Source organism: Plasmodium coatneyi, chromosome 12, assembly GCF_001680005.1.
Source record: "Plasmodium coatneyi strain Hackeri chromosome 12, complete sequence".
Lineage (NCBI taxonomy): Eukaryota > Apicomplexa > Aconoidasida > Haemosporida > Plasmodiidae > Plasmodium > Plasmodium coatneyi.
In genome coordinates, this window is record NC_033567.1 from 3,925,279 (window position 1) to 3,950,684 (window position 25,406).

Consider the following 25,406-nt stretch of genomic DNA (forward strand, 5'->3'; position numbering starts at 1 on the left):
CCCGCGAGAATTGCACCTTCCAGCGTTTAGCAGTTCCTTTAAAAGGACCATTCATACCTTGCATGGCTTCCTCGTAATGGAATAAGTTCAACGCGTGTTCATTGGGGAAGTTCTAACAGGCAGGGAATTCTTCCCTGAGGATTCACCTGGTCATTAGTTCACGCGAACTTGCAATGGACATGCGTAGGCACAGATATGTGTATGTAAGTACGTCCGTGTGTATGTGTTCCAGCGCAAGTAGAAGGGCGTATAACGTACGAATGGACTGCTGTTACGTACACATACATGCTACAAGCGTCGGGAGAAGCCTCTCCAACGTTGCCATTTTTGTGTGTTCACTTTTTAGTCATATTACGCAGGCGAAACGCACGGGAAGTACCTCTTCGTATGGTCCTTTTCCCCTTCATTTTATAAGCTATCCTTCGAATCGCACAAAGCTGATGGGACGTTCTTTTGTGAGACCTGACTGCCATGCCAATTTTGTGAAATAAAAAAAAGGCAATTCACGGGAGATTGCTTTGCAGCAAAGGCTATAGCGAATGAAGAAGCCAACATGGAAAAGAAAGAAAAATTAAAAAAAAAGGAAGAGAAGCGATGTACCCTTTGCTCTCCGCCGCTCTTCCCTTTGAAAATTTATTTCCTTGCAGCACACAAGAGGGCATGCGCAAACGCAAAAGGGTATAACATAAATACGTGCATGTGAGTATGTACATACATATGTATATACTTTCACGTACACAAATTGAGTGCGTTTTTTTTTTGCGCAAAAAGCAAAATAAAAAGCATGCAATTGCAAAATTTCCATGAAAAAAAAAAAATTTAACAATAATGCTGTACCATACGGATGAACTTACATATCTCCTTACATGTTAACATATGTTCAAAAGTACCTGTAAATTATTGATTCATTTTCCCAAGGTGTTTCTGACCAGATTGTGACTTTCCCTCTGTGAAGTACATATATACCTTCGACTCTACTTCATATTTCCTCCCCCCCCAATCGTGAAAATGGTGAAGATTGTTGGAAGTCAAGCGGGTGAGAAATTTACGGGCGCGTTTTCATATCGACATGCCTATGTGGATGTCATTCTCCTCCTATGAACGAACGTATGTTTGTAGAGCCGCTCCACGAGAAGCATATCCCTGCACACCCACTTTTCCCTACTGAACAGATTTCGAAGCAATCCTTTCTCAGAACGAGTTAGTCATTGTGGACTTTTTCGCAGAGTGGTGTGGACCCTGCAAAAGAATAGCACCATTTTATGAAGAATGCTCGAAGAAGTACACCAAGATGGTTTTTATAAAAGTCGATGTAGATGAGGTGTCCGAAGTCACGGAGAAGGAAAACATAACATCCATGCCAACCTTTAAGGTGTACAAAAATGGAAGTGTGGTGGACACATTGCTAGGGGCCAACGACACGGCGCTGAAGCAGCTCATTGAAAAGTATGCCGCATAGGGTATAGAATCTTACGGACGGACGGACAGGTGGATCGATGGAACGATGGAAGAGAAAAATTAGAAAAAAAGAAAGTGCATTCACCAGTGTGCATGAGTTGTTCATCCATGTCAGATCAATTGGAAGGCCAACTTTTTTTTGTAAATGAGCGACATGCGCCCTGCATTTCGACTTGTCACATGTGAGGAGTTACCAAAATAACCTTTCGCCGTGTTTACCGTTATGTGTGTACTAGCAACATTAGTCTCTTTCTGTTAATGTGCAACAATGTGGCAGAAAAATGCAACACATACAAGGGGAAGGGGTGATATCTCTATATGCAAAAGGAGTACTCTACCCCTCCCCCTTTGAAGGCATAATCGGTATGCGGAAGTGTTAAAGAGGAGCATTTTTTTTTTTTTTTTTTTTTTTTCTTAATTCCCCATAATGGAAAACATATGAGAAAAATTACACACGTGTGTATATACATTACACGCACATAGTGTGAACACGTCGCGTAACTGAGAACGCGTAATTAACGAATAAAACATGAGAGAGACAATTGCGTTAAATGAAAAAGCGCTACAAAACAAAAGGTGGGTAAAATTAAATGTTGCCCTATTTGAAAAAGGGGCCAAACAAGCGATTACACGCATATAACAAGCTAACGCGAATGATGGAAACATTTAAAAAGAATAACCCCACATGTGCTAGGACTGCCCAGGCCTCTTACACAAAATTTACGTTAAAGTAATCGCTCATTTTTTGGGATACAAAATCTTGAATTTGTTTCTTTATCTGATAATCACCAACACCACATAAGGCCATGTTTGGTTTTTTCCCAACGGATTTTTTCTTCCGCATTTGTTCATGCCCATTTTTACAATCACTAGGATGATCATTTTGGAAAATTCCCCTTCCTTTTTCCTCCACACCACATTTTAAAGCTTCCTCTGTACCAGTGTGCATATGTTGGGATATGCCATAGTAGGCGGGATAGGAACGCAGCGTATCTTTATAATCATACACTTTGCTCAGCTGCCTTAAATTATCACCATCATCATCAGGTAAAGAATTTATGCTAAATTTTCCAGTCAAGGAATTAAAATTAATTTTCCTAAGCATCCTTTTTGTATTTTCGTTCTGTTCAGTTAAATAGTTTTGAAAATACGTTGCCGAATCTTCCACTGATTTAAAATTATCCCCTTGGTTTATGGCGAATTGCTTTCCCTTCACTAATCGCCACTTATCATTATATTCTATGATGGTGTCCTGATTACACTCGGATACAATTCCGTTATTCTGTTTTGTCGTTATTCCTTGAATAATTTGGGGCACATCATAATTCTGGTTGTCATATAATTGCCGTTCTGGAATGCAGCTTTTTATTTCGTCCAGTTGGTAATCGTTTTGTACAAATGTGCTAAGGTAGTTCTTCCCGCTCCTGTGTTGGTGGTTGCCTCCGAAAACTTCACGTGATTGGTTCATTTTTTGAGTAGACCTAGTTGGGCTCATATTCTGTTCATTATCTCCATTAAAGAGGGCTATCTTGGGGGTAGCGTGTTGGTCTAGCAGAGTTGCTACACTGGGAGATCCCATCTCGTGTGATGAACCATTCTTCCAGGAGGGCGTGCCGGCCTTTCCCGAACTGTCAGCATGAAGAACGCAGCCTTTACTTTGTCTCAGTCCATATGCATTTGGTCGATCAGTAAAGAAGGTGCCACTTACATGCTTGTTATAGTAATATGTCTTGTCAGAAATCGGATCAGCAGGATGGTCACACGTGTTGTAATTTGCACCGATGAAAACGTTTGGTTGTACTTCCTTTTCCATTTTAATATGGCCCATCGGGGTATACGCTCCGAGTGTCATAAAAGCACCGTTCTTAGCTTCTTCTTCCTTCCCTGCTGAATTGCTCGTTATAATTTTGTTCGAGGTGGAGGCCAATTTGGGGGAATTCTCATCATGGACCACATGTCCATATGAAAAAACAGAGTCGTTCAAAGGATGATGAAAATGCTTGTTAATATTTTCGCTTCCCATTGTTGCCTTATTCACGTATAGTAAGTCATCGCTTGGAAAATCTACTAAGCTGCTATTAAGAGGATGGTGCTTCTTCAAATCCGTTTTTATATTTACGCTTGTCATATTGGGCCCGTTATTTTGATATCCCTTCAAAGCATCACACGTTTCATCCTCCCCCCTCAGTTCGTAATTGTAATAAGCAGTCTTCTCATCTTGTGGCTTCTCTTTCCAAATTGTGTGACCCCCTATGCTTGCAGCGTTCTGTCTGCTTATGTAGGGAATGCTCGACTCATTCGAAAGGTGTGTATTATTCCCCCTCTGTTGGAACATTAGCAGTTTTTCCTTATCATAGGTGGACGGATCCCTTTTGTCGTAAAAAATATGCGTACCACTATTTACTAATCCAGGGTCCCCCCCCTTTGGAGGATAATCGTAGTGATTATAGCTTATAGTGCTCATACTATTTAACGCTTCTTTGGTGAAGTACGCGTCGCTATTAGTACCCTCCAGTGGCAAGGTCTGCTCCGAATCGACATATACCCCATTTTCAAATGCGCTTAAAATATTTTGTGCCGAATTGTATTCTGTACTTCTTTCACAATCGGAAGGTTCATCCTTTGGACAGTTATCCGTTAAACACTTTTTGCTCATTTTTTGCATTGGATTCATTTGTGACATTGCTTCATATTTGTTCTTTGTGCTGGTTGCACCATTGGGGCTCCCTCCTGATTGACCTGTTTGGGGTAACTTGCCTGAGTAAGTGCCTTGATTCGAGAACACAAACGATTGATGCAGGTCTTTAACAGTTTGTGTTGCGTCTTTTTCATGAGTTGTCTCTAAGCCTCTACTGTAGTGGTAGTACTGAGGAGTGTTGGGCAAAAGATCAGTTCTATTATAGGATAGGTCTCTTATCATCTCATTATTTGCCTCGTTTAAACGTTCGTTCTGCCTCTTCTCCATTTGAAGAGCCGAATTGTGCGCTATTTCTGGATGTTCCCTTTTGATTGGGCTTCCAACCAGCTTCATCTTTTTGAAAGCACCTCCCCAGGCAACTTCCCCCATCGCGCTCTCACATGCCGGATCACATTTGGCACTTTCCCTATGTGATGAATTAATATAGGTGCCCCCATCCGTTGGGAGATTTCCTATGTAGTTGTGCTCGCTGTAACGTGGTACTTCCATGGTATTCCTTTTTATGTAGTGTAGTGGTGATTGCTGCAGGGGTGCAGTTTAATTACGGGGTTGGTGTAGCACAATAGGGGCTGCAATTCTCACCTGTGTTCTCGCATACATATATGTATAACCCACATGTACAAGTGGAGCCTGTCCCACTGTCAAAAAGGTGCCCAATCGAGCGAAAGGGATAAATGAACTCACATAAAAGGGTTAAACTTTGTTTCGAATTTTCTTTTTTTCAATGTTAACAAGTTCGCACAATGGTTTTATCGAATATGCGGGTGCGGATTTTTACTGCCGCTTCGTCTTTCAATTGTAAATAGGAAGACAAAAACGGGAACGGTCACTTGAATAACCACTGAGGACCAATACTTTGCGTAAAGGCGGCACTCCGTCAGAAGACAAATAACACTTGCTGAGCTAGGCCGATACGTACAGACAAATTTTAATTAGAACAAAGAAAATGCTGATAGCTATTTGTTAGAGCAAATTATGATGAGGGAAATTCTCCCCGAATGCGGAATAAAATTTCTACAATATTTTGAAATATTTTTTTAATTAGCAAATTGTTTGGTGAAGACAAATGAACAAATGTTACTTATCTGTTTTGATGGTTTGCCGTACTTAAGTTGATTTCAAAGGGGATGGCAGAAGGACGGTGTAAAAATGCAAAACAAATTAACGTGATGGAAAAAAATGAGGAACAACCTGATGAATGGCAAAAGTGTAAGCAGAAAATGAGAACAGCGCCATAAGTTGAAAAAAAAAAAAATGTCTATACGGTTCACACCCTTGCGGAGGACACACCACATTTGAACTGTCATATTTTTGGAAGCCCTAGAAGTAAACCTGGGGGGGTTAACTCAAAAATGGTGTCACGTGTACGTATACATATGTGTGAGTGTGAGCATATTGTGCAAATGCGCGTGTTTTTTTTTTTTTTTTTTTTCCATCTTTTCCTAGGCAATTTTTGTAAAATGCCATTTTGGAAGTTATTCGGTCTGTTTTTCCACGTTTTCCCCTCCCTAAAAAAAAGCGGAATAATAAGGTACCACAAAAAATGACAAATGTGACATAAAACAACCAAAATACAACAAGAACGGAAACCAAAAAATAAAATACGCCGCAGCAAAAATTACATCAGAGCAGATCAATTACACTCAACGAACGAAATAAGAACTAGCAGTTAACCATTGCCTGAACAGTTGTACAAATAAGTAGCCACTGAAGAAGGATGCGGAAAAATTCAGCAAGTTCACAAGTGTTCTAGCTGTTTGTATGCTCGTGAATGTATTTAGCAAACACAGCCAACATACGGATACGTACGACGTGAAATATTCGTCCCAGCGCGCATTAATACATGCATATACTTTTGTGCATACGACCTGCCGCACCTTTTGGTATGCCCCACCACGAACATTTTTTCCACCTCCATTTTTGCGTGAAAAAAATTGTAAACGGTAATTCCCCAGATCAACAAACGTTTTGTGAAAATTAGCACAGTCACACTGGTACATTGCGTATGCTAAAAGGAGAAAAAAAAAAAAAAAGAAAGGCGCTTAGGGTAGAAAAAGGGTAAAAATAAACGAATGACAACGAACGAACGACAAGCGAACGAATGACAACGAACGAATGAGAAACGAACGAATGAGAAACGAACGAATGACAAGCGAACAAACGACTAACGGACGAACGAATGCAAAAAAGCGATAATACAAAAGCCAGAAAGTAGGAAAAGAAAACGCAAAAGCGCCTAAGCAAAACGCAGAAATACAAAAAGTTAGGCAAACTTCGCAGCCTTGGCAAAAGGGCTAATAAGAAACGAAAACATAATTTTTTTTTGTGAAAATATAAAACATCGTTGGGCTACATGAATTTGCTAAAGCTGATTAGTAAGAACAATAAAAAAATGAAGAACGACAGTATGGGCTATTCCATAGCTTATTATTCGAGCTATGTTATAATACGTAAGTGAAGAAAAAAAAAAAAATTTTAAATGCAGCATAGTATCCACACTTTCGCTGATGCTGTATTCGCTGGAGGGTTCATCATGTTGTGTTTGTAACGTGTATGCCAAATGTGTGCATTTGGGAAGTTCCCGAACGAATACGTGGAAATAGGACAACGTAGGTTTCCTATTCAGAGAGAAAATTGCCTGCATGATTTAGCCCCATTTTTATTGCACATATTAGTGTGATTCCCCACTTTGACATTTTCTTTCTCCCCCCTCACCCTGGATAGTGCTAACCATCGTGCTTTCGAAGTTTTTTGTGATCCCTTTGATGGTTCAAATGTTTCTGTACACATTTATAACGATCTATATTGGCAGCCATGATAGTTTGAAGCAATTAGAGGTACGTCATACAATGAAGGAGTAAATAATTTTTAGAACGAACGAGAAAGACACAAACCTTTGAACTCATTTTATAATTCACGCTTATTTCCCATATGGTACACTCATCACTGTTTAATGCCACTTTATTACTTCTCACTACAGCAAGTTGAAGACAAAAATAAGAAGGCCGATAATATTACAGCCTACGATGCGATTATGTTCCCCATTATCGGCTCTGGAGCTTTGTTAACGCTGTAAGGAATGAGGAAAAAAAGGATACAGCGCTAGGCATATAACAATGCCAAACGGAGGTGCTACAACGACCAACGTGATAATGCAAAAAGTGCGATGATGTAAATATTTCACTTCTTTCTCCCTTTCAGGTATTTTGCGTACAAGTTTTTAGACCCATACTATGTGAATATGCTTCTGACGGTTTACCTAACCCTAGCAGGAATTTTCTCACTACAAGGGGCTTGTGCTAACATTCTGGTAAGGCCCATTTGTGCATATATATATGATGCTTATATGAGAATTGGTCACGCTGCACGAGAAATTTATCCACCGTTGCTCTTCGAATGGCCATAAATTGTCCAACAGGGACAATAAACATAGGAGGGAAAAAGAACATGAGTCAAGTTACACCAAATGGTGTGCTCAATATGGCAAAGCTGATGAGGGAAATTATTTCATTTCATTCCATTTTTGTGCTCGCAAAATTTTTTTTAAAAAATGCGTTGCAAAAGGAAAAACATACGCCAAATGAGATATTACATGCGCTGATGAAAAGAGTGACAGCTGGGGGAAAAATGCCCCATTTGGTAGATACACATTTTAAGGGCAGATTTGTGCGTAATATCACCGTACCGTTAAAACATCCCCTGGTGGGTGACCCCTTTCCTCTTTTTTAGGAACCTGCTTTTCCGAAATTTTTCAAAAAAGACGAATATGTTAAGACGTTTAAAGTGCCGAAATTCATTTCGAAGGGTAATAACTGAAGAAAGAAAAAATAACACCCGTTATTTTCCCTATATAAAAAAAATTAAACAATAACCCGTATTATGCGTCACCTTTTTGCCCTTTCAGAGCCCGTCCTCTTCAACACAAACAAGGGAGAAATAATCAGCTTCCTCGTTTGCTTCTTCATCGGTGCGCGATGGATTTTTTATAAAGACTTTATCACCCACAATGTGTTGGCCGTGTCCTTCTGCTTCCAAGTAAGATATTTCTCTTCTGAGAATGACTTTGTTGTTGTATGAATTTACCATTTTGTGGTGCACATGGAGAAGAATATATAAAATTTTTTTTTTTTCTCCCCTTTTAAAGGCCATATCGCTAGTCATCCTGAGCAACTTTTTAATTGGATTCCTGCTACTCGTAAGTTTGAAGGAATAAAAGACAGTCCTCCTTTTGCAAATCCCCCATGTCGTTACCGCTATGCATGCGTCGGGGAGGGAGAACTGTCCACATTATAATATATGCCCACCCACCAACATTTTCATACACTTGATTATGTCCCTTTTTTCCCCTCTTTTCCTGCGCCCCCTTCCGAACAGTCCGGACTCTTCGTGTATGACATATTCTGGGTTTTTGGAAACGATGTTATGGTGACCGTTGCGAAGGTGAGGAAGAAAAAAATAAACAAGCCATTTGTTCTAGCCCAACTGATGGATTACATCTTATAACTGAGTGAATACACCCACGGATGTAGTGGACTTGACCCCAAATGCCAAAAATTTTATCCTTCTCTTTACATTATATGATTTACCTCCCCCCCGCAGTCATTCGAAGCACCCGTAAAACTCCTTTTCCCAGTATCGAAAGACCCAGTACATTACAGCATGCTAGGATTAGGGGACATCATCATCCCCGGTATCGTAATATCCCTGTGTCTACGTTTCGACTATTACCTACACAGAAATAAAATACACAAAGGGAATTTCAAAAAAATGTTTAACGACATATCAATTCATGAAACCTTCAAGAAATATTATTTCTATACCATTTCGGTTTTCTACCAATTAGGGTTGGTAGTGACATACTGTATGCTCTTCTACTTCGAGCATGCACAACCTGCTTTGTTGTACCTCGTGCCTGCCTGTATATTGGCAATAGTAGGGTGTTCCCTATTCAAAGGGGAATTTAAAATTATGGTGAAGTACCAGGAAATTACGGATAAAAGTACTGTTTCGGATGACGGGAAGAAGAAAGTCGCTGATAAGGACGAAATGTACAAGAGTCAAGAGTCCATCTTATCTAATGCGAAGAAAAGAATTACGAATAAGTAGGTCTACTCCACTTTGGTCACTTCTTAATCTGTTTCTTTGTGTGTAAGTATCTCCCTGCGTATGTTCATGCATTTTTGTATTCATGTGTGTATTTACTTTTGTGCATATCTGCATGTGCGTTTGCACCAGGGTGTAGTTGTACATGTGCGTTCTTTACTATAAGGCTCTCATTACCTAGTCAGTAGAGCCCCATCTGAAGCATAGCATAACGTAGTAAAAAAAAAAAAAAATTCACTCAGCCACGAGCTCGGCGAAAAGTGCGAAATTGAACAAGCGCGGAGCTCGAGCGGAAGACTGTTGCGCATGTTGCGCATGTTACGCGTGCTAGGCATACCGTGCGTGTTGTGTCGGTTAGGGGAAACTTCTTGCAGATTACATAAAAAAATGGTGATAATGTTTTTTTTTAAAACTCCTCGTGTGAAAAGTTTTACTATGTGTTTATGTACACTTATCCTTTTTTTTTTTTTTTTTTTTTTTGATATTTTTTTAGAGTTACAGAATTATTTATTAAAAAAAAAAAAACAGTAATACGCATTTTAAAATGTGCACTATTGAATGCATACAAAGTTGTAACGTTTCTTTGATGCTGTCTTTGTAGTTCGTATTTAAGTGTATAGCGATTGGGGACAGCCAATTTGTTCAAAGAGAAGTCAGCGGTTGTTGCTTTTTCAGCACAATTGTACCCACGCGGAGTTCGGTTAATCCTTTTAGATAATTTTTATTTACACAAAGGTGGATGTACCTTTTTTTTTTTTTTTTTTTTTTTTTCAATTAAATGATATGACCTTTAAAAAAGGATATTTTTTCATTTGTAGTTATTTGGCTTCCACATGTGGGGATGTGTTTGCCGTCCGTCTGCGTGTTACAAATTCGTTGCACGCGATTGAACATGTACGCCCAACTGTTTGTACAAAAATAAAAAAAAGTGAGTAAAGGAGTCAAATTTTAACGGCACAAAAAAAGAAAGAAAGACAAAAAGAAAAAATAATAAAAAAAAACAATAGTATCATAATATAATTGCGATGCGTCATATTTGCGGATATTTTACTCCACAGTTGTTAAAAAAAAAAAAAGACTTCGAATGTCACTCAACATTTTCGGCAATTTTGCTATTTAAGTCATCCAGGGAGATATTTGAAACCATTAAAACCTACGAAATTGAGGGAATTATTTAGGTGGATAAGCGGAACAGAAACTTTAAAGACAGCGCATTCTACTTGGCGCTTGTTCATGCCATTTCGTTTTTACTTTGTCCCTTGATTTCAGCCCGGAAACGATGGATATGTCCCTCTTTTTCAAGTCCACTGAAAAGTGTGCGCCGCAGGGGAAGAAAAAAAAAAAAAAAAAAATTAAAACCGCGTAAAAGTGTAGCAGCGTAACCGCACAACCGTGTATGCGCTTTTCGCAGAATGCTACGCCGTCGCAATATTGAACTTACGGATATCAGAGAAGTAACCTATGATGGCAATATTGGACTGGTTGTTTATTGGCTGCTCTTGAATATTAATATTCAGCACTTCCCTATCTGAGTTAAAATCTGTAGAGGAACGCGGAAAAGAAACAAACCGGCGTGAAACTTAGGTATATGCTTAAGGAGTCACCAATACAGATGGATAATCGCAATTTGCAACTGGACGTGCACTCTCTAAGCGAGCATTGTTTTGTGTAATGATTACATATGGACGTGTTCTTTGCATTAGGCTTAACACGCAGATTTATTAAAAAATTTTCATCTTTTTTTTTTATATAACTGGGGAGATTTTCAGTTACATTTTTTGCCTGAACGATCAGAAGAAAAAGGGGCACATAACATGTTCGGAGGGGAAAAAGAAAAAAAAGAAAACCTTTTAAGGAGAATTGCCACTAAACTTGGGTGTGCAAAAGCGCTTCCTCAGTTTTGTCCACTTTTTTTTCATCTTAACCGTTTCTTTGGCTACACTTTTCGGCATTTTCCTCAAAAGGTTGTTTATCAAAAATTTCATATTCTTGTGATGTGCTTGCAACTGCGTACATGCAATGTGGGCACATGTGTATAAATAAATGTGTCTGTGCGTGCGTGATGCGAGCGTGTATTTGCGCAGACGGGCTAAATCAGTGAACTTTCACATTTTAGGGTAAACAAAAGGAATCCCTAATTTTGCATACTGATCGGAATGAAAAAAAGGGGGAAACTTTTACACCAAACAAACGTGTTTATAAGTGCTGTATGAATTTGCTTACATGGCGGGCTTTCATACAAAGTGGAGCAATCCTTTTTAAGGTGAAACTTTTTATCCTTCCATTTGGAATAATAAAAAAAAATATAAGCGATGCGCAAAGTCGATACATAAAATTAGCACATAGCATGGGGAATATTACCAAATTGTTATCCTATCTAGCTAAGTTGCAATTTTTTTTGCGCGCTATTTAAAAAAAAAAAATGTTGGGAAGTAAATCATGGAAACGCGCACGGACCTACTGCTCTATGTGTGCCATTGTTCGCCTGAACAATTGTTCTTTTTTACAGTCAACCGAGTGGAATGCAACGCGTTTTGCAGTTCGATTATTCCCTATGAGGGATGATTAATTTGCGCAGTTTAAATTGAAGTCCTACAACTAGTGTTCATCTTATTTTATTTCGCATTATTTTGTTTAACTTTATTTATTTTGCTTTATTTTTTCCCTTCATAGTAAGTTGTACGCAGTTTGCTACCTAGAATGGTGTATATGTGCATATTTGCGTAAAAAACAGTGAATGGCAATTTTTAGTTGCTTAGTTATACAATTTTTTTTTTTTCTTGCCACCAAGCAAAGCGTAAAAGAATTATAGCTGAGTGCTTACTTCTTCACAATGTAACGCTTGGGAGTGTATATAAGTTTTCCTCATTCCGTGGTTATTAATTGAGGGGCACTGCCGAAAGGTATGCTTATTTAAAATTTCTTATTTCCTCTAATTCGGAAAATGCAATCTGTGAAGGATTGGCTATTTTCTACCATGCGTGCCTTATAACAACCTTTTTCGCGCGCATGGTATTTTTTTTATTGTTGTGTATGCGACCTGATATGAGTGGCTTGCTCCTTAAGTCGATCAGGTTACGTGTATTAATACTCATGAGAACATACTTAAAAACGTATTTGTTAACCTTTTTGACGCCTCTAAAAAAAACCCTTTATTCTGGTATAGGGCACCCTCCCTTAATGTGCCAAGGATTAAGAAACCCTACAAAAAATAGGGGTTGTTAAGCCTTATATAGGGATAAGTCAGTTTCAGATGGAGGCAAATAATAAGAGCACTACCCCTAAATTTATACAGAAGAGAAAAAAAAATAGCACAGTAATAAAATTTACCGTTATTAATATTACGAAAAAAAAAAAAAAGAGGTAGTTAATTTATTACCACCTATTATTCACATCCTTCACCTTCCCACAAAATATTCTTTTTTCCCAGTGCGGCAAGCTTACATATGTAATTCGCACGACGTGTACCGACCGGTACCATCACATATTTTTATTATACACTTATCATAACTTGAGCAGATGTATGCGCCGTACAGTTATATGCACCTATACATATATACATGTTACATATACAGAAATATATATGCACCTTTTCTCGTTTACTGATTTAAGCTGCAACCCTTTTAACTGTTCCTGCGGAGTATAGCGCTCGTAAAAAATATTTCTCCTTTTTTTCGCATAAAGGGTAAAAAAAAAAGAAAAAAGAAATAGATGACGGTTTCGCAAAGCAGAAGTGCTTATAGCACATGAAGAAGGTGTATGCCCACACTGACATACATTAGTAAAAAAGGTTAAACGCATTAAGCGCAAAAGTGCTAAATGCGCACGTACTGCATCGCAGGGGGTTGATGCAGGAGAATTTGTATTGATAAGAATGAACGAATTTGTTTTGTATAAATTAATACACCTCGTGCTTTTCTATTTAACATATTTTTTAAAAATATATGCAATAAAATAAAATGCATAAAAAAAAAAAAACTGATAACAGGGAAAAAATGTTAACTGTTGCAGATTACAATTTTTAATTATATAAAAGTTATGTACATTTGGGCTGAAATAAGTAAAGGTTTCACATTGCTTTTGTTATTTTTTCTCTGGCTTTAAAGAACAAATAAGAATATGCTTATTTAGCCAATACCACTGAAATTTGCTGTTTCCAAGGTAAGGAAAGATTTGCGCGACGAGCGAAAAAAAGAGAGTTTTACCAAATGGGCTAGTGAATGTATTAGCGGAATGGTGAACAAATGAGTGAATGTATTATGTATACATTAATTTACATGGAACAGATGTTTACCCCTTTTTACAATACGTTGTAACTGTTCTTGACCGTGAGAGTATACCCCACGCCGCGTAACTATTACTAGCTCCTCTACAAAAAAAGAGAAAAAACTCACATAAATGACGTATCGTTAACCTATACGAATGTGTTCATTTTTATGTTAAAGTCTACTAATATGAGGAATAAAAAAAAATAATAATAAAGTTGAGCCTGGCAAAAGTGCCTTTTTTGTCTCCTCATTCGCGAGAAATTTTGTTCTTGTATCCGTTTTTTAATCAGTGAAAATTGGAGTACATTTCTTTATTCCGTTTCATTATTCGCACAGTGCAATATATACACCCGCCGAGTGTGTCATTTTGTGAAATAAAAAAAAAAAGAAAGTACATGCAATTTGCACCTTCATATGCAACAGTTCTTTTTTTTTTTGCGTCGCGCTATGCGTGTCCACCGCGCTCGCATTTGTGTACCCAGCGTATAGGCGCAAGGTGCAATCGGCTGACCGATAGCTGCCATCTGTCACCTGTAGCGTGCCGCTGTAAGCGCTTTATCCTAGTTTCTCCCTAACAGAGCCCCCTTTTTGTCACCCCCCCTACAGATGTATCTGTGCTACGTCCTTCTGTTTATCCCCCCCCTGGTGGGGCTGATTTTCTCAATAATAGAGTGCCTGTGGGTAAGCAGGATCAACATAAACGGGCCCGAAGATAAGGTAGATAAGGTGGAAGATGGATTAGTTCAGGTAGATAAAATGAAGGAAATAGCATCCTACATCGCAGAAGGAGCCAACGCATTCTTAGCAAAGGAATACCAATATCTAACAGTGTTCATTGTTGTATTTTCCGTTCTGTTGGCTCTCTTTGTCAGTTACTACACAGCTATTAGCTTTGTGTTGGGTTGCTTAACGTCCATATTGTGTGGTTACATAGGCATGAAAATAGCAGTATATGCCAATGTAAGAACGACAAATGAGACATGGAAAAGCTTGGATAAGGGATTCCAAGTGACCCTGAATGCAGGTACCGTTATGGGATTTTCCCTAGTATCATTTAGCATTATAGCCTTAGGACTGCTTATCTATGTTTATAAGAACTTTGTTTTTAAAGGCGTAATGTTGGAATCCAGCATCTATAAGGTAATTGCTGGATTCGGTTTGGGAGGTTCTTCTATAGCATTATTTTCAAGAGTCGGAGGAGGTATATACACCAAGGCAGCTGACGTCGGTGCCGACTTGTCAGGAAAAAATGAATATGGTATTCCAGAAGATGATATAAGAAATCCAGCCTGTATAGCAGATAACGTAGGAGATAATGTTGGGGATATGGCAGGAATGGGAGCAGATTTATTTGGATCTCTAGCCGAAAGTTTATGTGCAGCTTTGGTTATCGGGTCATCTGTACTAAGTTTAAAGGAAGGAAGCAACGCTAACATAAATCACTGTATCTTGTACCCATTAACATTTTGCAGTGTCAGTATCATTGTCAGTATGATAACCTTTTTTATTGTCACAAGATCAGTTAAAGTCGTCGAAAAGAAAGACGTAGAAAAGACCCTAAAATATTTACTATTCGTATCCACCATATTGCAGTCCATAGCTATAGTCGTAATTGGCTACTTTTCCTTCCCCCTTTCGGTTAAGTACAATGTATTGAAAGAAATACAGAGATGGAAAATCATCGTTCCAGCTTTGGTGGGCTTATGGTCAGGATTGATAATTGGATTTACAACCGAATTTTACACCTCCTATTCGTTTAGCCCAGTTCAAGAAATAGCGAACACACAAAAGGTATCAGCAGCAACCGGTATTATATATGGGTTATCTTTAGGATATAAAAGTACCTTCATTCCAATAATTTGCCTAAGTACCACCCTTGGTGTTTCCTACGGTTTGTGTGACACATACGGTATAGCCTTAGCAGCCGTAGGTATGTTAAGTACTCTGTGTATTTGTCTAACAATTGATGCTTATGGACCCATATCAGACAATGCTGGTGGTATTGCCGAAATGGCTGGTCTCCCATCTGAAGTTAGAGCAAGAACTGATATCCTTGACGCAGCAGGAAATACCACAGCAGCAATTGGTAAAGGTTTCGCCATTGGATCTGCAGCTCTGGTCGCTTTTGCATTGTTTGGAGCATACGCAAGTAGTGCCAACTTACGCCATGTGAATATCCTAAACCCATGGGTCATTATAGGTCTACTCATTGGAGCCATGTTGCCATATTTATTCTCTGCCCTAACGATGAAATCTGTTGCTATAGCTGCAAACAGTGTCTTGAATGAATGCCTAGAACAATTTCCTTTAATTCTAGCCGATAAGCAGAAACCTGATTATGATAAATGTATCAAAATATCAACTGATGCTTCCTTACGACAAATGATTGTTCCAGGTTTAATTTCCGTTTTTTCACCCCTAATCATTGGTGGTCTCATGGGAAAATATGCCACTGCTGGATTGTTAGTGGGTATTATTTTATCCGGTATTCAGCTAGCTTTTTCGTCGACAAATTCTGGAGGTGCGTGGGATAATGCAAAGAAGTATATCGAATCCGGTGCTCTAGGAACTGAACATTGCAAAGGATCCAGTGCCCACAAGAACTCAGTCATTGGAGACACCGTTGGAGATCCTCTAAAGGATACCTCAGGACCATCGCTAAACATTTTAATTAAATTGTCAGCTATCACTTCGCTTGTTTTCGCCGGCGTGATTGCCAATAATTTCACCTCCAGAAGGGGAGGTCCCATCTGGCTATAATATCACATGTGGGAAATACCCATCCATTGGCACACTGACCGATTTGCACGTTAGCCCAGTGGCAAGGTAGGGACCATCCGACTGTCATTTTGCCAATGCATCAGAGAATTGGGAAGTGAGTAAACGAAGTAGAAAAGAAGAAAAAAGGCAATCCCAACTCACCCATGTGTTATAGCTTTAAGTGAATTCTCCAACTTTGTTGGGACGGAAAACGTGGTGAATATGTGACTGCAGGGAAAATGATAACAAGGCGGGTTACCCAAATGTTGATGCTGCGGTGAGCAGAAGGTTGTCTCTCTCACATGCCCGTACATTTTAGTACATGTGTCCGTCTTTAACAGATCCGTTGTACCGCTTTAAATTTAAAGTTGAACATCCCACCTGATTGATTCGCAACTGGTGCATTTCCCCCCACTTTTATGTATGAAGGAATGAGCAGCAATGTACCTTTTTTTTTTTTTACACACAAACCGACAGGGAAGAAAAGAAAATAGCATACACTCATACACGAATGGTACCGTATGCAAATCTGCCTTGAATGATTATTAGCATTATACATACATATGTACATGTATACACATATAAATACATATATATACATAGATATGCATATCTATGTAGATAGGTGCCCGTTTGTATGTGTTTTATGTATGTACGTGCGTGTATAAGGGTACATACTTCTTTTTTTTCCGCCGACAAATAATAATGTTTTGATCTATAGGTATTACTTCATGTAGCAAATTTTTAATTCATCCCAGCTTTTTATTCTGAAATTTGTTTTACAAAACATATCTCATGCATGTCTATATATATGTCTGTATAGGCCCAATTTTTAACTCCACATGGGTCTGCTTTTTCACGCTTTCGATGGATACTTATATTTATGCATATTAAAAGAAACACACTTTTTTTTTTCTTTTTTTTTTTTCATATCATAATATGCTTATTCTGAGAACAAAACTACGCGACTTTGTTAGTTTTTGTTATGTCAAAACAAAAAATAAAATTCCCTTTTTAAAATAATCTGTGTGTTGTAGTTGTATGGAGGGGGGGAAGGCTATACTGTTCTCCGCCCCACCTGCAGGTGTGACCTATTCCAAATGCTCCTTCCGAAGGGGGCGTATATATGTGGGGGAACAGGATTAATAAAACAAAAAAAAGGCCTCGAGAAAAAAATAAAACGAGTAGCACAAAGTGCATGAAATATAGAATGAAGGAAGAACAAATGTAGTCAAATTGTGTCCGTTCAATTTTATGACCTCCTGAGGATAATTTTGTAAGTTGTCATATTTTCAATTTTGGGAAATTTGTACGCCCCAAATGATTTTCACTGCCCATTGCAGTAGTACGAAATAAAGGTCGGTTATTCTTCCCCATTTTTTTATTTTCCATGTGGCGAGCGCAATGATCACCACATAGGAGTGCACCTTACGTATTTTCATTTTGCTTAAATAGGAAATATGTAATTTGCCAAAATGTTTCACCCCTTCCTGTTCACTGTAAATGAACGCACAAACGTTACAGCACACTGTATAGACTCTTTATTTTGTTGCCTCCCGATGCAAGGATAAAGTAGGGTAAGGGGCTTCACTTAGCTACTTTGCCATATGGACCGCATGGAAAAATGATAAAAATAATAAAAACGTGCATGACCTGTAAATTCTTTTCTCCTTCACATCTGATCGGTTGTAAATTTTTTTGTGTACATCGGCTGGGATGTGCTCCCCATTTGACAGACGCACCAAAATGTGAAGCAGAAACAACTACTGCAAGGAACATTCCAAATGTGCACTGTGCAAAATATTCAGGGATGGTTTTAGAAAGGGCCTCTTGTTCGTGTCACTTAACGAGTTATGATTAATGCGCTCGCATGGGAGGTAGTTCCCTGAGAGTGAATTTTTTTTTTTAATTCCATTTTTGGATTTCTTTACCGAACTGTGTTGTTATCCCTATGGCACTTAAAATGACGAAGTAGGCAAAAACCCGTCTACTTCCTCCATTTCGTCACTCCCAAAAGATCCGAAATGAAAAACAATTTTCACTGAGATGAAGTTCAATTGCATCACCTGTTAACAGTGCCATAGAATAGGTTCATCTGCGGGTGAATATAGAGGGGTCGCCAGAATGAACAACAGCGAAATGGAACTGCATATACACACGCATTATGACAACGATATGGTGGGTAACCTTTCTTTTGCAAATAATCCCTCGTGCAGACATTTGCGTCTTTCTCTCAATATGTATGGACCAGCACTAATTGACAAGAAAAATGCCAAATGTGTCCACCTTCATTTTATGGTTGTCTTTATACGCAAGGGAAAACAATTCAGAGGGGAAGAACAAATTTACAAACATTTACCCATTTGTATATGAAGCATACAGGAAAATAAACAAAAGTGCCAATTTTTAAACCTTTTCCTTAATTTTTCACATTTTCCCAATTTTCGCAAACTCTGGTTCGCCTTTACAGTAAAGAAGGGGTTTTCACTTAAGGGCATTCGTATTTTATTATTTTTTTTTTACATTTCACCTTAAGGCATTACGAAGTGGTGTGCTCGCCGTGAAATTGGTAACATTGAGGGTTATACTAATTGTACTGATAAGTATTCATATCGTGCCTATAGGCGTATGCATATAAGTCATATGTATTCACATTTATATCCCCGCAAAGGCGCAACATGTTGATTTCCGCACAATACGACGGTAAACAACGGAGGATGGCGGCAACTTTTTTTACTGTAATTTTTTCACACTGCTGGGAACTGCCCTGTTATAAACAATTTTGCCATAGGTGTTATGTATTATGAAGCGTGTCCGTTCGCACAGATATTCGCACGATTGTGAACATTTTACTCATTTTTTTACATTAACGTGTATTTATGAAGCTGTTTCCAATTTTTTTCTCACCGGCGCGCTTGAAATTCTCCCGCGTTTGTATACCTTGCAGCATAGCGGCATGGCAATAATTGCCCTCTGCCGTATTGCCATATGTTGAATTTTTTCCCCTATCCCCAGTTTTAACCCCAGCGCACCCTTCGTTGGTACACGTTCCCCATGTGAGGGTCATGCATTCGTTTGTAATGCCATTTCACTTCCCATATTGTACGTTCAAGTCGTTTGTTAAATTAGCGTATATGAGTTGCATATTATGTATATACGTGTATACGCGTTTGTAATTGCCACAGTTGTATCAACGTGAATCATTTGACTTTCCCCATTTATTCCTCCATATATATGTATATATATACATATTCGATATATATATTTATATATAACTAGGCAGTTAAACTTTTGGTACGTTTCCACAAAGGCTACTTTGAATTGCGTCATTTGCGAAAGTATACATTGTATATTATATGTGCGTGCGCATGTACCTATGTATTACTTACGTGAACGTACTTGGTATTCATGTTCGCAGGAATGCAGAACGTGAGAGGGAAAAAAGGAAATGCAAAAATATGACTCCTCCTTTGCTTGCGCGAAGAGATTTACATTTGCGTCCCCATTTTGAATGAATGAAATAATTATACGAAACAGGAAGAAGCGAAACAGGTGGGGAAGTGGCACACCTGAAATTTGACGTGCATTTTATTCACGTGCGTTTACACATCCCCATGTGTACGTTCGTGAGCATTGTTTATAATATGCATGTTTGCACTCTGAATACGCGCACGCTTGTGTAATTTTACGCATTTGGTGCAAAACGCGCACTGCACGACTAGACGCTCGACGCCTGAGCAACTTGCGCCTTCTTACACATATGCTGTGCATACATGTGTGAAGCGTGCGTATATGGGATAATTTGCACTGCATTGTCACTAAGGTATATTTGAGACTGATTTGATTCGCCCCTGAGTTTTTTTTTTTTCCATGCACTTATCAGTGTGTTAGTATATTTGCCAACTACGTAGCGGCGGAGCGGCGCTTTTGCATAAGTGCGTAGCTGCTTTTTTGCGTAACTACGTGGGGACTTATTTGCCTAACTGCCTTACCGTTTCTCTGCTTATGTATCATTTTTGTGTTCCCCGCAGGGAGTGTGACTCTGTCCCCAATTCTCTTACTCGCCTTTCCAATTTGACCTTATTTCACTCAAGTTTTCCTTTTTTTTTTTTTTCGAATTAGTTAAATCCGCTTTAACACATTCGCAATTGCATTACATTGGTGTATATTTTTAAGCATACACATTTACCTACCCATTGATTTGCTTATACTTATATGCACATGTACGTATATTCGTTTGGTACATCTCACAGTGAAGCAATAGGTTTGTGAGCCCCCTTTTTTTTTTTTTTTTTTTTTTTCCCCTCGCAAAATGAGCTCTTACTAAAATGTCCTAAAAATGGATAACCCAAATTTCAGTAACCCCTCTTCTGTAAACATGTCATTCTTTTTAAATAGCAATAAGAACGTGAACAATGGGAGCATGCTTGGCAACGAGAATAATAACAACAATAACAATAACTGCAGCAGTAACTTTATACACGATGGCCAGGGCCAAAACAACAATGCCTTTAACCAGTTAAACAAAAATGAAGAATCCATTGACATACTAGTCAACCAAATGGAAAATTCATTTTCCATAAGCACAGACATTATAAAGAATGTAAGTAATCTGCTAGAAAGCACAAAGGTGGAGGAAAAAATAAAAGGAATTCGCTTGGTGTATGCCTCCTTACATTACAAGTATAAAAATAATTCAGACTATAAGAAGAATTTGTTGAACAGGGGTTGTGTTATGTTAAATACGCAGGAGAAAAATGACGTAGATAACGTCGATTCGGAGGGCACAAATAATAATGCCAATGCACACCAGAATGGTTACGGTAACTTTTTGGCTAGCAATTATAATGGAGATACGGTTGGAATGTTTTCCAACAAAAATGATCCAAGTAATGGGATAAACGGGAATGGTGGCAATACCACCACCTGCAACATTGGCGCTGTTGGAAGTAACGGCCACAGTGGTAATGCGCAGACACCAACTCAGCACAGTAATGGCCTGCTAAATAGCTACCCAGGGAATGACCAAATCAATTTAAAGGTCCTAAACTCAATGATCTTTACCAATTATAAAAGTATAAACAACGTAGATGAGTATTTCGACCTCCTGGACAAATGTCTAACCAGGGAAAACGTCATAGATATAAATTTGAGTGACATATTCGAAATGAACATTATAAATATTATAAAGGCGCTGTTGTATAATTATATTTTCCATAATGATGAAATTATCGTAGAAGCATTAACTTTGCTGATTATCATTTTTGGCTGTTGCGGGTCAGGCGAAAAAATCAAACAAGATGTAGTAGATGAATTGTACACATGTTCTGTGTACATGCTAAAAAATATTTGTCAAAAGTCATGTGAAAAGGTATTTACGCCATTAATTGTGCAGCTAATCATATCGCTGCTCAGGACCATACTGATATACGACATAACAAAGTTGAAAAACGACTTGATAGACAATAAAGGCATTGTGGAAATTCTACTAAAAGCAGTAGAAAACATTCCCAACTTGAATGGAGTACGTGTTTGCTACACGCTAGTTGTGTATGGGTTGAAAATGTTCTATGTGTCCACATGCCAAATATATGAAAAGTCCTTTCTAAGGGAACTTGAAATTATCACCAATTATTTATCCACTTGTATCAAAATGAATGACGAAAGGGTTTTGTTCCTAACCAGCTCTACCTGTATTACCATTTGTGAAAACCAAATAGGTATAGATGTTTTACTCAAGACAGACATACTACACAACGCAGTAATATTGTGTGAGTCAGCTAACCCGGACCTCGCCTTTGAAGCCTTGTCTATTATCTCCAAAATAGCCTACGCAGCGAATCACCAGCAGATTTGTATCCTTATCTCATGCAATGTCATTAAAGCGTTGAAAAAGATACTAAATAATATGAAAATAAAACCTGGGGCACGTGCACGGGCGTGTAACGCGTTAGGGAACATAGGATGCGAAACTGCATCGGAAGTGGAGTTGCTAATAAAAAATGACGTCTTCCCATTATTGGTAGATATTTTCCAAACCGATAATGACTTTAACACGAAAATTGAAGCAGCCTATGCTGTTTGCGCCTGTTTGTCCAAAGCCAACCAGAAGCAGGTTGGGTATATTATTTCCTGTACTGCCACAACCAACCGGTTGGGACAAAACATTTGCATGCAACTCATTGCAGATATGTTAGAATTAGTTAGTGAGTCGGATCCTATGAATAATGGAAGTGTCAAATTGTGTAAGAGCATTTTGAGGGGACTTGAAAATATCCTAGATAAGGGCGATGATGAAACAAGGGATTTGTCCCTATGGGAGAATCCATATGTTTTTATGTTTAAGGAAGTGCAGGGAGATATTAAGCTCTTCCAGATGCAGTTCTTTCCCGAGTATTACGTCGTAAACAAGACGTATGATATACTCGCCAAGTACTTCTCCTTGACGTCCACTTGGAACAATAGAAAATGAGACAAAATATCTTTTTTTGTGTTATTTCCTGATTTTACATGCAAACACACTGTGTGTGTTGTGTGCTCCCTGTCCGCGATGTGCATCCGTCTTCCATTTGCCGAGATGTGTATCCGTTTTGCATTTCGCTGCGTTGCGTGGTGATTCGTTTATGTTTTTTTTTTTTTTTTTTTTTTTTTTCTATGCACTGCTCCCCCTCCATCGCCGCGTCATTTACTTCGCTGCGTGCGTATGTTAGACTTAGCGCACAAAAATGTGCACAGCAGTGATGAATAATCTGTCACACCATAATTTCTACGAATGGGCACATGTCGGGGTGAATATCTCCTGCAATCATGACCCTCACGTAATAGTTCGTTTGACCCCAAGTCAAGTCAACCCTACGTACATCTTCCCATTTTGCAGCCATACATTAGTTTTTCTCCCCCATAGATATGGTAACCATTTCTTTTTTTTCTTTACAAAGTATTGACTCGATAATGTTAGAGCAAAATTGGAACAGTCTTCTCACGTATGTGCGCACAAAAGGGTGATAAACAAATTGGCAGAAATGGAAATCTGCTGGAGTGAAGTTGTGTAATGCATACTTTGGTGCACTCCTTCTAAGTGCCACATAAAATGCGGGTCCACCATTTCGGTAAAGGTAGCTGGCGTTAGGGGAGTTTTGCACAGCTGAGTAGCTTTCCCCCAAAAAATGGTTCTGCTGCGTGCCCCGGTGTACATGCCAGATAGAACAGCGAAATGACTAGCAAATTAGTGTTGTTGCTTTGGCACCCCCGTGCGTTAGGCCTCACATGGTTCCTTTCTTTCATATATATACACCGTTCCAGTGACACACCCTTTTCGCACCTTCCCCCTTTGGCGGATTTTGCGGAACTGATCTTTCACCGGGACAGCATCACCAAGTGCTTCGTGCACAGGCGTGTGCGCATATGCGTAAATGTACACCATAGCATATATATACATGGATAAATATGTATGCCAATATGCATGCAATGAGTACCGCAATAAGCTCAGTCCCTTTAAACCCCCTGTGTGGTCCCACAATTTTTTTCCCCATTAAAGAGAAGGCAGATCCATTCGCGTCACTAGGCACAAAAAATAAAGGGTAAAAAAAAACCATGCGAGAAGCCCCTATTTAGAGACGCAACAACCAGATTTGCGAAAGGCCGATCAAACGGAAGAGCTGAAAATTCGGGGGGACCATCACATGGGGCAGTGTTCACTTTTTCACCCACGTGAACGACCACAAGTATATGTCAATTTTGGGAAAGAAAAAATACATACATAGGGAACTACATCCATTGGATGACAAAAAGGAAAAAATAAAGTTACACATTCGCAGGATGTTGAGACGTAGAGGGGAAAGCCAACTAACGCCAAATAGAGCGAAGCACAGTGAAATATAACGACCAAGGTGTCCGTTCAAGTGGATGAAGAAAGCCTGATCACGCTGCACACTCCTATGGAACCACACCTACACAGGGAAAGATGCCTAAAAATTTAAACCTATTCGGGAAATATTTAAGAAGGCTTGGGAAAAGTCACAAGAAGGGCTTCAAAAAGAAGCAGATAATTCACCCAGTGCCGGTGAAGGCCTATGGCAGAGTCCCATCAGCAGCGTCACAAACAGGTCTGTACCACGATGAGGATTATAACTACTACACAAAGGTATCCTACTCGTTAAAGAAGACGAGAATTAAGTTAAAACCAAACGTTTTTAAAAAACACATAGTTAGTAATATATTAAATACCATCATCCCAAATGTTAAGGTTACAACAAGTGCACTACATGCTATGGATGACGCAGGTGGATTTGATAACTATATTTTAAGGACACCTCCAGAGGAACTTCGATCCAACTTTGGAGAAAAATTAAAAAGTGTTATGTATTTTTATATGTCCCATCCGAGTGTTAGATCTTTTTCTCTTCCCTGGAAAATTTTTATGAGCAGATTTCAGCAAAGTGATTATTACTACGCTATTTATCAGCACCTGAAGAAGAAAAGACTGCACGAACTTTACATGAAGAAAGAGTCTGCTCAATTTTCTCCTTACTACTTGCCGAATGAAAAATATTTACACCCCCAGAGACAGCCATTTTCCATTAACACAGAAGTTAGCAATCTCAATTTGTGGTATAATAAAAATAAATTATTGAGGAAGGCGTTTGTAGATAAGTTGAAGCAAGCCAAATCTTTTGACAAGGCCTACACGGATCACCACTTTTTGGACAGCTACAGAACTGGCAGGGGCCGTGGCGGAGGGGGAAAGCACGGACGCACGCCCAGGAAAAGATCCAAGACGTATAAGTACTTTGAGATTAGACCGTACTGACCCAGGGGGGGAGACCGCAAATTCGTAAGTACAGCAGTATGTCCATGATCATATGTATCTGTATATGCAGTCTTTTTTTTTTTTTTTAACATCCTGCGAATATATATCCCCATGGGGATAAGGCACTCCGGACCGACCGCAAAAGGGGCAGATGCTCTCCATTCGGATTGGTTAACCAACCTTATTCGTTATTACGTAGAATTTCTTTCCCTTTTTTTTCTCTCCGCAAGGTGCGCGCGCTTGGGCGGATTGGCACACTAAGTGGAAATTGCATCAGTTTGAAAAAATGTTAAGTAGCCCATTGGGGAGC

At 38.9% G+C, this 25,406-nt stretch overlaps 7 protein-coding genes across 7 annotated transcripts; 5 read left to right on the top strand and 2 right to left on the bottom strand.

Moving 5' to 3' along the window:
• Positions 1–761: 761 nt before the first annotated feature.
• PCOAH_00045430 (Thioredoxin) lies at positions 762–1,817 on the top strand (the record flags this gene model as incomplete). Its single annotated transcript, XM_020061327.1, has 2 exons — positions 762–1,036; positions 1,173–1,817. 2 exons carry the CDS (start codon positions 1,009–1,011, stop codon positions 1,457–1,459), a joined length of 315 nt encoding a protein of 104 aa, XP_019916842.1.
• Positions 1,818–2,167: 350 nt separating this feature from the next.
• Positions 2,168–4,645, bottom strand: PCOAH_00045440 (Uncharacterized protein; the record flags this gene model as incomplete). Its single annotated transcript, XM_020061328.1, has 1 exon — positions 2,168–4,645. The coding sequence occupies one exon, from the start codon at positions 4,643–4,645 to the stop codon at positions 2,168–2,170; it is 2,478 nt and encodes an 825-aa protein (XP_019916884.1).
• A 1,864-nt stretch (positions 4,646–6,509) lies between these two features.
• On the top strand, positions 6,510–9,262 carry PCOAH_00045450 (Signal peptide peptidase; the record flags this gene model as incomplete). Its single annotated transcript, XM_020061329.1, has 9 exons — positions 6,510–6,606; positions 6,881–6,993; positions 7,137–7,228; positions 7,358–7,466; positions 7,886–7,961; positions 8,061–8,191; positions 8,301–8,351; positions 8,531–8,596; positions 8,756–9,262. 9 exons carry the CDS (start codon positions 6,510–6,512, stop codon positions 9,260–9,262), a joined length of 1,242 nt encoding a protein of 413 aa, XP_019916503.1.
• Positions 9,263–10,079: 817 nt separating this feature from the next.
• On the bottom strand, positions 10,080–11,736 carry PCOAH_00045460 (Uncharacterized protein; the record flags this gene model as incomplete). Its single annotated transcript, XM_020061330.1, has 6 exons — positions 10,080–10,412; positions 10,511–10,566; positions 10,701–10,799; positions 10,939–11,041; positions 11,185–11,265; positions 11,483–11,736. 6 exons carry the CDS (start codon positions 11,606–11,608, stop codon positions 10,347–10,349), a joined length of 531 nt encoding a protein of 176 aa, XP_019916201.1.
• Positions 11,737–13,922: 2,186 nt separating this feature from the next.
• On the top strand, positions 13,923–16,287 carry PCOAH_00045470 (V-type H(+)-translocating pyrophosphatase; the record flags this gene model as incomplete). The annotated part of the gene is made up of 2 exons (XM_020061331.1): positions 13,923–13,949; positions 14,134–16,287. 2 exons carry the CDS (start codon positions 13,923–13,925, stop codon positions 16,285–16,287), a joined length of 2,181 nt encoding a protein of 726 aa, XP_019916783.1.
• A 4,339-nt stretch (positions 16,288–20,626) lies between these two features.
• Positions 20,627–22,759, top strand: PCOAH_00045480 (Uncharacterized protein; the record flags this gene model as incomplete). Its single annotated transcript, XM_020061332.1, has 1 exon — positions 20,627–22,759. The coding sequence occupies one exon, from the start codon at positions 20,627–20,629 to the stop codon at positions 22,757–22,759; it is 2,133 nt and encodes a 710-aa protein (XP_019916345.1).
• Positions 22,760–24,250: 1,491 nt separating this feature from the next.
• PCOAH_00045490 (Uncharacterized protein) lies at positions 24,251–25,096 on the top strand (the record flags this gene model as incomplete). Its single annotated transcript, XM_020061333.1, has 1 exon — positions 24,251–25,096. The coding sequence occupies one exon, from the start codon at positions 24,251–24,253 to the stop codon at positions 25,094–25,096; it is 846 nt and encodes a 281-aa protein (XP_019917097.1).
• Between the last annotated feature and the right edge of the window lie 310 nt (positions 25,097–25,406).